The sequence below is a fragment of the Corvus brachyrhynchos genome, unplaced genomic scaffold (genome assembly GCF_000691975.1).
Source record: "Corvus brachyrhynchos isolate BGI_N302 unplaced genomic scaffold, ASM69197v1 scaffold125, whole genome shotgun sequence".
NCBI lineage: Eukaryota > Metazoa > Chordata > Aves > Passeriformes > Corvidae > Corvus > Corvus brachyrhynchos.
Window position 1 is genome coordinate 62,255 of NW_008238342.1, and position 14,023 is coordinate 76,277.

Consider the following 14,023-nt stretch of genomic DNA (forward strand, 5'->3'; position numbering starts at 1 on the left):
CTGGACAAGCGAAAAATCCAGAGATTAAAGGCCAGGATTTGGCCCCTGCTCTCCTGCATTAAAGAAGTTTCCAAGCCTCCAGGGAAAAATCCCAGAGCCCCTGTGAACGCAGATGTTTTGGTCAGCCCAGTGGGATATACCTTGTGGAAGGGAAAGCAAATCCTGTGGGGAGAGCGGAGGCTTGGAAAGGGAAAAAAGCCTTGTCTGGAACAGAAGAAAGAAGTGTGTGTGTACAGCAGACAGAAGAGAGGGGAGGCAGATTAGATTTCTTTCTTTTATTATACAGGATTGTATGTACAAGGTCACCTCTCTCCCGAACATCAGCATCACAGTCAGTTCACAGCCACACCTGCAGCTCATCTCTCCAGGCCTGGAGAACAGCTCGGGACAGCACGGTGCAGACATTGCACAGGAACCACAGGGGAAGGATGGGCTCTCCCTTCAAGCCCTCCTCAAGCAGCCCAAACTAAGAAATGCAAAGGAAACTTTGTGCTTCAAGGGCCATGCGTGCTCCAGGATGGTGCCAGGGAGAGGAAGTGTCACCCCTGGAGCTGTTTTCCCTTCACCCTTCCAAGAGATGCCGTGGATGAGGTTGGAGCACTTGGGACCACCCAGGGCCAGGTGTGGGAGGGATTGGCCAAGGGGAAGGTGTGGACAGCACTCTGGGTTCCAAGCACTGATGTGTGTGTGTGTTCTGGAGGGGAAGGGGGTGGGCAGGACACACCATGTATGAAAAAAGTGCTGTGGGAGTTTCAGTCCCGTCTACCCCGGGAAAACAGGACAAGCCCAGCAAGGAGAAATGAGAACGGCTGAGGCCTCTCGGGTGCGGGGGTCCCACGATGAGCCCTCTGCTCACAGCACCGGGCAGGGGGCAAAAGCAGCTGGGATCTGGGGAGCAGGGGGGTGCTGGCACACCCACATGCATCGTGCTCGGGTTATTCCCTGTCCCCAGCCTCGGGCACGCTGTCACCCCGGGGATGGAGCTCAGGCAGAAGCAGGAGCTGTCGCACCACTCTCCTGATGTGCCCTGACCGGGGCAGGAGGAGATGTGGGCAGCCAGGGAAGGGGCTGATCTCTCTGGCTCCAGGCTGCAGGAGGAGCTCCCTTCCTTCCAGGGAGCAGCTGGTCCAAGGAAAGGGTCTCATCCACAGCTGCTGGCACCCCTCACTCTGCAGAGGCTTGCTCAGCCCTTACATGGTGGAGAATGAGGACACCAAATCACTGAGGGTGACGTGTCCTTGGTTTCTCCTGCTTGGGATCACTTGCTTTCCTGCAGCTTCCTCTCCCCTCCCCTCTTCAAGCAGCTTCCCAGAGCGCAGCAGCTGCTCCAGCACCGACTCCTTTCCACCTGGAAGTGACCCTGGACACACAGCAGCTCATGGGGCGCAAGAGACGTGACAGGAGGTGGCCGTGCTGGGGGACAGCTCACCCCACACCTCTGACTCAACAGGATCTTCAGCACAGAAACAGATTGTCCAAACTGAGACAGTACTTTTCCCCCAGTCAGGAAATGCTCTGGCTCTCACCTCGCACAGGAAAAATGTCTTTATTGGGTTGGGCTCAGTTCTCTCTGCTCTCCTGCAAGCAGCTCTAGAACACCTCTGGCTCCCTTGGGGACACAGCTGCTCTCCTGATCTCTGTGGTGGCTCTGGGTTGTGCAGGTCTGGCTCCTGCCTCTGGCTGCAGAGCTCCGAATCCATTGCAGGGGTGGTGGGGATCCGCTGGGAGGATGAGTTTTCTTTGCCTTTGCTTTACAGATGGATGGAAGATGTTGGGCCATGTTTCTTCTTTGAATGCCAGGTAGAGATGACAGCAGCACTTCCATTCAGCTTGTCTTGCTCAACGTGCCAGGACAGGGTTTAGCCTCGTGCTTTCCTCACACTGTTGCTCACAGCTGCTCTGGGTGGGCTGCAAGGAGAAAAGGGGAGCTACAGCACTATCCTTGAACCCCACAGATTTGTCATTTAGGAGAGAGGGTGAGGGACTGGCCAGTGACCCAGCTGAGCAGCCAAGCTCCATGTCTCCACATAGGGGATCAGTGGAACAGAGCCTCTCCTGAAGCAGCAACCCCCCAGCCCAACATGCACAGAACAAGAGCTTTGGCTCAGAATCAGCAGCAGGGGAGCTGTACCTGGTTACTGTAGTCTGGCATCCTCCACATCTGTGTAATGGCTGTTCTCCTGCAGGGAAAAGGAACCACAAACAGTAAACCCCCCTGTGTCCCTCCTGCCCTGCCTGGGGCGCTGTGACACCTCGCATGTGGCCACCAGCTGGTCCCCTGGTGTGGGAGAGCAGTGCCAGGGTGCTCAGTGTGATGGAGGAGCTACAAAACACACCTAGTATGGACACCAGGGGCCAGGGCTGTGCTTGCTGGCACAACAGAGGCCCAGGCAAAACCACACAATTCCTCTGGCTCCTTACTCTGAAACGGCTCTGCCAAACAGACCTGGGGTGTGTAATTCCCTCCTGGGCTTGGAAGTGATGGAATCATAGAATCATTTAGATTGGAACAGACTTCCAAGATCATCAAGTCCAACCATTAACCAGCACCTCCGTGTTCACTTCCCTGGGCAACTGTTTCAATGCCTGACCACCCTTTCAGTGAAGAAATTTCCCTGATCTCCGATCTAAACCTCCCCTGGCACAGTTTGAGGCCATTTCCGCTCATCCTGTTTCTTGTTCCCTGGAACTGCCCCGTGATGCCAGCGTGCATCAGTCCACAGAGGCAAATCAGAGTCCTGATTCTGCTGCTGAGCACAGGAACTGTTTGCAGCAGTCCCAGTTTGCAGCAGAACTCATTTTCCAGAATGGTAACACACATTCATCACTACAAATACCACAGTAATGGTGCTGAACTGCTCCCCATGCAGGGGGGTTTGGAAAGCATGGCATGTTGTTGGACTGGCTTGATGGTCTTGCAAGTCTTTTCCAGCCTTTGTGGTTGTCTGGAATTTCCTGCTGGAGCTGTTGTGCAGTGCAGCATCGCTGGGAGAATGGGGTGCTCAGCAGGAGTGTTCAACCTCCTGCACAGGGGGAGCATTTCAGGGATGGAAATGGATCCAGCAGTTGTCTGCAGGGGACACGAGGGAGTCCAAAAGGAAAGGCAAGGAAACAGGCTGTGCCTGAAAGCCAGGGGAGGTGTCCTTGCTGTGGGCAAGGATCAGGGACAGCCCAATGGGGCTGTCACCGTGGCAGGCATCTCCTCACACCACGGGTACAGAGGCTCCTCTGGAGGGCTGCAGGACGGGGCACCTCCACCACCCTGGCATCTGGGGGGAAGGAGCAGGGCTGGAGCAAGAAACAGGAGACTTTTGGAGAGCCTCAAGAGTAAGTTCCTGACCCAGCTGACCAGGGGAAACATTGTTCTCGTTCCTGATGGCCAAGGAACACCTGGTCAGGGATGTGAAGGTGGAGAGAAGCCTTGGCTGCAGAGCCCATGGGACTGTGAACCTGAGTAACCTGAGAGAAGTGACCAACACCAAGAGCAGGATCAAATCCCTGAACTTAGGAGAGCAGATTTTGGGTTGTTTTGGGACCTGCTTGGCAAAATCCCATGTGAGACTGCCTTGGAGGCTGAGGAGGCCCAGGACATCTGGGCTTTTACTGTGTGAGACTTTCACTGAGCCCCCAGCATCAACCCCAAAAACCATTTGGATGCAGACTGGGCAGATAAATGACCAAACCTCCCTGAAAACAGAAGAAAATCTGACTGCAAATCAACCACTGTGTGCTGTGAATACCTGAACACATCAGGGTACCTTTAGCTCTCCCTCCAAAGCAGCTGTCTGTGTGCAGGGATCTCCCCTTGAACAGATCCCTCAAGACACCCCTCACCTGACACCAGGCATTGCTGGGCTGGCAGGTGACCTTTTTTGCACAAGTGTGACATTTAAGGCACGTACACAATGATCTTTGTATCCCATAGTAAGTGCAGTGAACAGTACTGACCACCAATCCAACTGCACTTACTAAATATTTTCCATACCCAAATGTATGGCTCAGAACTCAATGATCTCCATCAGCTCTGAGTGACCTCTGACTCTTCTCCTGTCACTCCCCTGCCCCTCAGTGCCAAAGGGATTTTAGGGACCCCATTTTGGTGCCGTGTCCATGGACAGCAGTGTCCATGGTGACAGCCACACTGCTGTGTGTGAGCCAGAGAGATGTGGGACAAAGGAGTCACTCCCCAGGAACTGGGGACACTTCAGAAGTGCTCAGTGCTGGTGCAAAAGTGCTCAGTTGAGGTCAGGAGCAATACAAAGGCTGGCTCTGGCAAGCTGCCTTGCAGGGCTCGAGGAGCTCCCTGCACATGCCCTGCACACACTGACTTGACCATCCAGAGCACTTGGGAGCCTGTCTGAAGCTGGCAGTGAAATATTTCTGGTCTTGATGCCACATCAGGACCAGGGAGTTACAGAAAATAGAGATGTAAGTGAGCTGAAATAGACATCTTGTTCCTCGTAATGAGGACCAGCTCTTCCCAAACCATTGCCAGCAGATGTCTCTCCACTATTTTCTTACCCCAGCAATGGCAGACAACTGCCCGTTTTTTGTGACAGGCTGTGTGCTGCTTTATCAGCATTAACATCAGCAAGTTTCCCCCTAATTTCTACCCTCTGTTTCCCTTGATGTAATTCAAACCTGGACTTCCTTTTCCTGGCACAGAGCTTGTGCCTTTCGTCTTCCCAGTGCCTGGAATGACGTCTCCCCTCAAGCAGCTCCCCCCAGATTTGGCAGGACTGATGGACTCCAGCCACGAGGCCCCAGACCTGGAACAGCTGAAGGACCCTATTCAGAGCCCTCACCCATCATGGCTCCAGCAGGACAGAGCAGGAGAGCACAAACCAGCTGGGAGTGTTTGGGGTTGGAGGAGCTTTTAGGCCTGGGGAAATGCTGTGGATGTGCAGCATGGCCACCCCAGGGATGGGAGGTGAGGAAGAGGAGAGGGAGGCTGAGATTCATCCTCACTTCTGCCGCCAGCAGTGCTGGAGTGGGGATGGGTTGGAGCTGTGCCAAGGGGCCACTCAGGGCAGGTCATGTCCTTCTACCCTGGAGCCCTGTTGGCCTCAGCCTGGATCTGGAACTGGTCCTGTTCTCAGCAAAGGTTTGGTTTGGGATAAATGACAGTGCTGGCAGTGGTTACACAGAGCCTGGTATGCCCTGTGATGTACCCAAACACTGGGCTCCCATCCAAAGGCACACATTTGTCACTGGGTTCCCCAGGAACACCCCTGCTTGGGGCAGGACTAGGAGCAGTGGGGCAGATGTGTGCCTGGCACCAGTGGTGCTGGCACTGCCCTCGCTGGGGGTGCCCTGGCTCGGTCAGACCTTGGTTTGTGCCATGGGACAAGTCCCTCTGGAGAGGGACTTTGGACAAGGGCCTGGAGAGACAGGACAAGGCTTCACATTGACAGAGGGCAGGGTTAGATGAGATATTGGGAAGGAATTTCCCTGTGAGGGTGGGGAGGCCCTGGCACAGGGTGCCCAGAGAAGCTGTGGCTGCCTCTGGATCCCTGGAATGATGGTTGGATGGGGCTTGGAGCAGGCTGGGATAGTGGAAGGTGTCCCTACCCATGGCAGGGGTGGAACGAGAAGTTCTCTAGGGTTCATTCTAATCCAAACCCTCCTGTGACTCTGTGGATGTCCGGTCAGGTGCAAGGGCACTGCAAATGCAGCTCATCTAACACAGCCTGTCTTTGCCATGGGATTAAATCCATCTAAGAATCACCTGGGAGCAGAGCAGTGTGGTTTAAACCACTCCTAGCTGTGAAATCAAGTATAAATGTCTGAATTTCAAGAGCCAACCATGTTTCCTTCAGCACCTCCACAGGTTTGCATGGGCAGTGCTTTTGCAGGCAGCAGGGAGGTTTGGAAGAATAAGCTGTGAACAACAATCGGATTTAAATACAGCAATTTCTTTGAAGGAAGGAAAAACTACTTCTCCTGGGGATTTAGCAAGTTCCAGTAAAGCTGTGCCCCACGACTGAACTGCTCTGCTGCAGGGATGTTTCACCCAAGCTCTCTTACCAGTTCATCCTCACACTCCTCCCGTGCGAGTCCCTCCTCCTCGCCCTCGTCCCCGTTGAGCGGCTCCTCCACGTTGGCCTCGGCCTCGGATGCCGTGTCCTCCTGGGACACCTCGCTCTTGCTGCTCTCCGCCTTCTTCCGGGCCTCTGCAGGGCAACAGCTGGGTCAGGGCTGGGAACGGGGGCCACAGCCTGAACCCCGGGGTCAGACGGCCCCCACACCCGGGCCGTGGGGAAATAACAGTGATGGAGAGGCTTCCTGCAGCGGGGAGCTCTGCTGATCTTGAGGAAGCGGCCTGGGAGACCATGGAGAGGGCAGAGAAGGTTCCACATCCCCCAACAAGGCTGTGGGAGCCAGGCAGGGCAGGATAGGATAGGGACAGGGATAGGGATAGGGATAGGGATAGGATGTAGGATAGGATAGGATGGGGATAGGGATAGGGATAGGGATAGGGAAGGGGAGGGAAGGTGTGGGAAGGGAAGGTGTGGGAAGGGAAGGTAGGGGTAGGATAGGATAGGGATGGGGATAAGGATTGGGATAGGATAGGGGTAGGATAGGACAGGATAGGGGTAGGATAGGATGGAAGAGAGGAGAACAGACTAAAATAGAACTTGGATAGGATAGGATAAAATAGGGATAGGATAAAATAGGGATAGGATAGGAAAGGAATGGGAATGGGAAGGAAAGGAAAGGAAAGGAAAGGAAAGGAAAGGAAAGGAAAGGAAAGGAAAGGAAAGGAAAGGAAAGGAAAGGAAAGGAAAGGAAAGGAAAGGAAAGGAAAGGAAAGGAAAGGAAAGGAAAGGAAAGGAAAGGAAAGGAAAGGAAAGGAAAGGAAAGGAAAGGAAAGGAAAGGAAAGGAAAGGAAAGGAAAGGAAAGGAAAGGAAAGGAAAGGAAAGGAGAATAAGATAGGACAGGATAGGATAGGATACAATACGATATGACAGAGTAAAACAGAATAGTAGAACAAAAAAGCAAACTGAAAAAAAATATAAACGATATGACAAAGGAAAAAAAATCTCATCATTTTAAACCCCAACTCCATTAACTTCAGGAATTCTGGTGTGTTATTTTGGCCTGTGATTCTACCCTGGAACCTGGGGGTTGACATTTCCCTGTCAAAGCCTGGAGGGAGTTGTGATGCCAAGGCCAGCCCTGAGGCATCCTCGCACCCCACTGACCTGCAGACAGCTTCTGTTCCTCAGCAATCTGCTCCAGCCGGCCCAGGAGAGCATCAATGTTGGATTTGATCTGTGTCAGCTCAGTTTTGATTGTCTGCAGCTCACTGCTCTTCACTTGGAGGGAGGAAGGAAAGAAAGGAAGAAAAGGAAGGCACTCAGTGCCCTGCAGAGCACCCGCGGAGCAGCCCCACCCCGCGCCTGCCCCAGGGCACTTCCTGAGCAGACAGAAAAACCACGGAGGAACCCCGGGCTGGCAGCTCGCTGGGAAACTGGCAGGGAAGCTGGGGGGCTGCTCCCAAAAAAGCCTGTGGGCGCTGTTTCAGGCAGGCTGTGGAGGCCGAGGCCGGCCTTTGGCGCGCTCAGGCTGCACCTGCACTTCCCCAGCCGCACCCCCCGCAGCCGGGCTGCTCTTTCCAGGCGTTCGGGGCTTTCTGAGGGTTTTTTTGGGAGGCCCCACGCGTGTCCCCAGCCCGGGCACACACTCACACTTGAGCTTGGCCGAGCTGTTGGCGATGGCGGCCGACCTGGCGAAGAGCTTGACCGGGAGCGTGGCCTTGACGCGCCGCACCAGGGGGATGGTGACCCGCGGCCGCTTCACCGGCACCCCCCCGGGCACCCGCGGACACCCGACCCACCCCACAGGCTGGGCTGGACCCCAGGCACCCCAATCCCTCCCTCCCCTGCCCCACAAAGCCCCTCTGGCTGACGCCTGACCTGTCGTAGAAGTCGTCTCTGTAGTAATCATAATCGAAGTCGTAGCCACTGCAGAGACATCAGGGCATCATGGGTTAATTAGTGCTGGTAACTCATTATTATTGCCCCCTCACGGGCTGCTGAGTGCCCCTAGGGCCACCAAGGGTAAATAGGTTGATCCCCCTTCATAAGGGACTCTCATCCAGCAGGACATGGACAGTCCTGGCTGCAGGGAGATGGGCTGAGCCCAGGAGGAAGATTTGGGGGGCTGAAGGCACTGGAGAGGTTGATGTTGGCAGAGGGGTGTTAGCCTGGTTATCTCAAGGAGGAGCAAGATGTGTGTGGAGGAAAGTCGGGACGAAGGGCATATTTATGGGGATATTTATTAATTTAAACCTCTCTCCCCCCAGCCAGGCAATGCCCACGTCCTGTTCTCTTAAGCTTGAGCTGCATTTTAACCTAAAGTAGGAGCATTCCCCACTCCCTGGAGACCCAGTAACACACATTCCCCCCTTGCTGCAGCTGTTTTTTCACAAGGCAGCAAAAACCAGGGGGTCTGACCCCACACATTGGTATCAGTTGCCCCAGCTGAACACAGCACCCTTCCCTGGTGTGCTGAGGCTCAGTTCACACTGGCTAAGACAGAGGTGATGCTGGTGGTCTCTCCTCTCTGCTCTGAACAAAGACAATTAGTGCAGCCCCAGAAAGCAAAGTCTGTCCTGCCTCCTGAACTGCCTGAAAAGAATGGGAAGAATGATAGATTGATGCGGGGAGAGGGACGGGCTCAGCCAGGAGGAACAGGGGAGAGGGAAGGATGACCACCCAAGTGTGTAGCTGAGAGTAAATTTGGTGCCCTGCATCTTTGACAGAAGCGACAAGAACAATGTGAGGCTGGCTGGGATGGCTGGTGGGGTGTGGTTTGGAGCAGGAAGTCTCTCCTGCCTATGCTGGCATTGAGGTCCCAGCCAGTGTTAAGTTTCAGTAACTGGTTGGCTTCCTAAATGTGTTTTTTCCACACTCCTTGGGTTCCCCAAATGCCTGTGGCAGCATGTGGAGACCCAGCCTGTGCCCTGGGGGAACCTGAGGGTGGCTGGATACACCAGAGCTGCTTTGGGGCCAAGGAGTTGGTGCCAGGGTGCTCATGCACCTCCTGCCCCAGTAGTGCCCTGCCATGGGGACTTCAGTGAGGAGATATTCCATAAAGCTGGGCTTTATCTCTGAGCAGCTGCTGCCTGTGGCATTCCCAGCTGGCTGAGGGTGGGATGGGGAGAGCAGGGTTGCACTCCTGAGGAAAGAGCACTGGTGGGGAGATGTGGCTGTGGAGGTGTTATCACCACAACCCTTCCAGATTCCACTGCTTGGTGGAAAATAGCCATTTTTGACCGATGAATTCCAGATTCTTTTCTAAACAACAGTCCTGCTGGGCTCAGAGGACACAGGAATATCCCACAGCCTCTGTCCCAACCACTGCATGATCTGTGTTTACTTATTCCCTCTTCTGGATTGAAAGGGAAAGGCACTTCCTCGCAGGGCAGCTGCTGCTGGAATGAGCCCAGCTGTGTGTGGGGCTGAGGGGATGGACACCAGGGAACGAGGCACTTCCATGGAGCTTTTCATGATTGGTAACTTGATTTCACCTGGGGTGAAACCTGGAGATACAAAAATTCTCCAAGAAAATAGCTCCCCTCAGCCTGCCAATTTATTTTGATCACCGAGGATGTTTGACTCCAGGTCTGTTTGAATCCAATAAATACAAAATACCATCAAAACAGGAAGCCATTTGAAAGGAAAATTGAAGAAGGATGCTTCTACACTGTCAGACTCTCCCTCTTCAATTTTCTCCCTCTCCTTAGATGCAACTCAAATGAAATTGCTGTGATTTTGTAATATTTTCAATCCTGACAGGCTCTGGTGAAGTGCTTCTGGCTCTCTCTCCAGCAGAGACAATGTTCTCCCCAGTCCCAGGCAAGAGGAGACAGTGGCATCTCCCTGCAGCTCCAGGGCTCCAAGTGGGATGAAGCAGTGCCTTTATCCACACCCTCCATGGGGTGTTGCTCTTGCTGGAAGCTCCCCGTGGCTTGGAGACCACGAGGCAGCTTGGCAGGATTTGTTCATAAACAACACAAAGCTTGGGAGTGTTTGGCAAAATTTTGAGATGCCCAAATTCCTTTTACCTGACCCCATTTCACACTCCTGGTCTGAGCAAGCTTTTCCTCCAAGCCTTTGCTCCCTGGCAGAGCTGTGGGATCATACATGAGCAGCTCCATGGACACATGGGGATGGAGAGGAGCTGCAGCCTCAGTCCCAGCACACAGCACTGCCCTGGGCAAAGCCTGGCACCTGCAAACAAGGAATGGAGCCCTGGATGGCCTGGGCACCTCCATCTCCAGCACTGCCCCTGCCCTGAGGCGTTTGGGCACCTCTGCCCTGCTCCTGGGCTTGGCTCCAGCACCAACAGGAGGAAGCTCAGCCTCCAATATCTGTAGATCCAAAGATAGAGAGGCCCAAAAGCTCATGTGAAGCCCCAAGCCTCTTCCCAGAGCAGTCAATCTGCTGGATGAAGTGGCCAATGAACCCTGGCAATGTTATGACACTGTGTTATTCCCTATTTCCATGGGGAATGTGGGAGCAAAGCTGGGCAGCCCTGGGTTTTCCTGGTGGGAATTGCTCCTGGCAGTTCTGCAGGGTATTCCCAGAGGCAGTGGGGGGTCACACCCTGCCTGGACTGCAGGGCAGGGGACCCAGAGCATCTGTGGGTGCAAAGCCCGAGGGTGGGGGTTCTCCTGCCCTGGCCCTGAATCCTTGTGGGATTGGAGATACTTCCATCCTTTCAAAAGGAATTAGGGGCATAATTATCCCAGGGAGCTGGTCCTGACTTCCCAAAACACGAACCCCAGCCTCTGCAGTGCTGCTTTGATTCCTGACCATGGGACAGCCCTCAGGGAAGGCAGGGGGCTGGAATGAGGGGTTTGGGGCAGTCTGGGGCTGTGTGACCCTGCTGTGACACACCAGTCACTCGTGGCTTAGCAGGTGATCCCAGCGAGGCAGTGGCTGGATGGTTTTAGCAGCATCCCTGGAATCGGGCTATGAGCACAGGGCAGGTCTTCCCAGATGAATCCAGGAAAACAGCTGGTAAAAGGGAGTGCCTTTGCATGGGTGATTTATCCTGAAAATTTCACTGCATGTAGGATAAAGCATCCTGAGACTGAGGGGTTGTTTCTCAGCGACCTGGCAGGTCTGTCTTTGTGTACAGGAATAATTTTTGCCATTTTTCTATCGGCCGGTGACACTGCACCCTTTCAAAATAAGGGACAAACAGAGGCAAAGGCTGGAAAGCAGGAAGGCCTCAAGGAACACCTCCTGCTGCATTCACTGCCTTGGCTTTGTTTGCCTTTAGCAATCAAACAACATTTATACTGACTCAGGTTCAAAATGCAGCTGTTCATAACTGAAGGGGGATTGTTTGCATGTGCTGCCTCTCCATCACATTTGTGGGGCCACTTCTGAGCCTGTACCTGAACAGCAAATGTGCATTTGAGCACCTGTGCTTTAATTACTGCCTGATACTGCTAATCACGAGTGCCAGGTTGAGCTCAGCTCCCACCCTGCTGCCATGGCATTACTGCAGCAGGCAAAGGAATACCTGCTGGAAAGCTGCTTGGAAAATGTGGCATTGATCAAACAGTGATCTGGTGGAGCTCTGTGAGACTCCTTCCTCCTGCAAATAGCCAAGGCAGTGGGAAATAGAGGAATGTGGGATGAAGCCCGGCATTCCCAAAGTGCTGGGGCTGCTGTAGGCTGGGACATCATTGCTCACCTCCCCCTCTGCCCCAGAGCTGCTCTCAGCCCTGTCCATGTGGATTTGGCACTGGGATGTCACTGCTCCAGCACCAGGGCCTGGGAGGGGTGTTCAGGGATGGGCTGACACCAGCTTGGGGTGTAACGGGATGGATGCCGGTGTTCACTAGCTGTGACAGTCAGTCAGCAGTGCTTTGTCCCTGTCACCATTTCAGAGACCCCTCCTGGGGCCACTGAGCTGCAGACACCAGCAGCTCTTGCTCAGGTTGTCCTCTCTGTCCTTTTGGCCATGGAGCAGCTTTAGCCCCAGCACTGCAGGGCAGGGCAGAGATTTGTCCCTCCAGAAGCCCAGAGGGGCCCTGGCAGAGCCACCTTCCCTTCCCAGCCAGCTGACAGCAAGGTGGGATCGCTGGCACCAACCTGAACATGGCCCCAAATGCCCCAGGAAATCCTGTCCTGACATTTGCTGTGCAGGAGAAAAAAAAAGTGCTGCCAGAAGGCAGATTTGGAGAGACAGTGAGTGCCGGCCTGGGGACATGGTCACAGCACCTCATTTCCCAGCCAGCCCCACGGGCAGGATGGCCACGCTTGTGGCGGTGGCCGGGATGCCGGGCAGGAGCATCCAGGAGCCTTCCCTGTGCAAAGGGATGCTCTGGGAAGTGCCAGAGGGAGGGAGGAAGGTCCAGAGATCCAGGTGTGGAGGAGAGCAGTGAGGGCAGCGAGGCTTTGTAAGAACTGAAGGTGCCTCGTGTGGAGACACCTGAGAAAACTGACAGTGGCATGAGCCTGGGTGGAGCTGGATGGGAGGTTACATCCCCAAGGATTTCTACTGAACACCTGGACCCCCCCTCGGGCTGGTGGACAGCTAAAAATGTCACGACTGTTGCTTCCTCTGTGTTCAAAATAGAACTTCCCTTGCCTTGCCTTCCCCTCGACCCTCCCATGCAGACTTGGAGCGAGGCAAAGCAAAGCCTGGCCTTTAGAAAAATCCTCTGCTGTGTGTAACAGCACCTCTATAAATTACAGTGCTGTGATTTTTGAAGTCTAACGTTTAGAAAAATTGATGGTGGTTCGGGAAGCTGTAAGCACAGCTCGCTGCAAACCTGGATTCCCCGTTTTCCAGGAGATATCGTAAGTTCTGCCAGCCCAGATGGCAAAGTTTTAATCTGACAGCCAGTCTGGGATGAAACATTGCTGGAGCTCGGAGCAGTGCAGTTCTCTGGCCCATATTTCAGCATACCCATATTTGTGGGAGGGAGCAAACATCTCTCTCAGCAGGCTGGAAGTCTGAAACATTGGTCATTTCAGAGGAAGGGATTAGTGCTCCAGGCACGGGTGAGCAGTAAATGAAAAGCTCGTTAGTGCAAGATGTATGGAAGGAGCTGGTGTGCCTTATGGCCCCGGCCCCATGTGAGCAGTCCACGTGCAGCTGAACAGCAGGAGTTGCATCATCTCTACTCCCATCTCCTTCCCCTCAAGTGCCATCCCCTGGGAATCCAGAGAGCCACGTCCTGTGAAGGGCCAAAGGGTCCCAGGATGGGAGAAATGTGCCTGAAAGCTGCACAGAGGGAGCTCAGCTGAGAGGCTCCTGGAAGGAACCCAGAGATGCCCTGTGGGTGGTGGGAGGCTGCTGGGGCTCTGGGGGGTCTGGATGTGCCAGAGCTGCACTTTCCAACCAGGATTTGCCATTCCACAGCACACTGGTGCAGGACCACACGGCTGAGTCTGAATCACAGGGTTCTCTTCACCCCTTGCACTTATTTCTTCTTTTTGTGGAAAAGTCTCCAGTTCTCCCATGATTTCCCCTTTTGCTACACCCACCTATAACCCCAATACTGATTTTAGTCTTTTCCTCCCAACCTCACACCTTCCAACTCGTGATTCAGCATGAGACTGGCATCAAAATTGTGACAATTTATAAATAAAACACATTTGGGGACCTTGTTATTTGGTTTTGGGTTCCTGAACCTGCAGGTCACTCCTGAAATACCTTTTCAACCACAAGCAAGAACTTAATGAGTTTCTCCCACATTCCCCTGACTCCAGAGTATGGGGCTTAAATGAAAATCTTCACCTCTTGTGGAAATCATGATAAATTCTCTTGAGCTAAGGGCTCACTGACATCTGTAACACACTCCATGTGCCACACACCTCTCCATGTCCCTCCTGTCCCTCCTGTTCCCTTGATCCCTCATTGCTGCTCCTCAGAACAGGCTCCCTTGGGACTTCCCCCGGCCTCTTCCTTGCTTCACCTCCATTTGTCACCCCCAGGGCTGCCCACTTTCTTCCCTTCTCCTCTCCCTTTGACAGTCAGTCTTCTCTTTCC

At 53.9% G+C, this 14,023-nt stretch overlaps 1 protein-coding gene across 1 annotated transcript in view; it reads right to left on the minus strand.

Annotated features, from left to right (window-relative positions):
* Positions 1 to 260: 260 nt before the first annotated feature.
* RALY (RALY heterogeneous nuclear ribonucleoprotein) overlaps positions 261 to 14,023 on the minus strand; it is a 64,183-nt gene continuing 50,420 nt past the window's right edge. The window contains exons 4-9 of the mRNA XM_008634347.2: positions 7,921 to 7,968; positions 7,693 to 7,877; positions 7,207 to 7,320; positions 6,028 to 6,173; positions 2,132 to 2,180; positions 261 to 1,908 (exon numbers count right to left, since the gene is read on the minus strand). Of these exons, the coding sequence (XP_008632569.1) occupies positions 2,136 to 2,180; positions 6,028 to 6,173; positions 7,207 to 7,320; positions 7,693 to 7,877; positions 7,921 to 7,968 (538 nt within the window). The 3' untranslated portion in view covers positions 261 to 1,908; positions 2,132 to 2,135. The remainder of the gene's footprint in view (positions 1,909 to 2,131; positions 2,181 to 6,027; positions 6,174 to 7,206; positions 7,321 to 7,692; positions 7,878 to 7,920; positions 7,969 to 14,023) is intronic.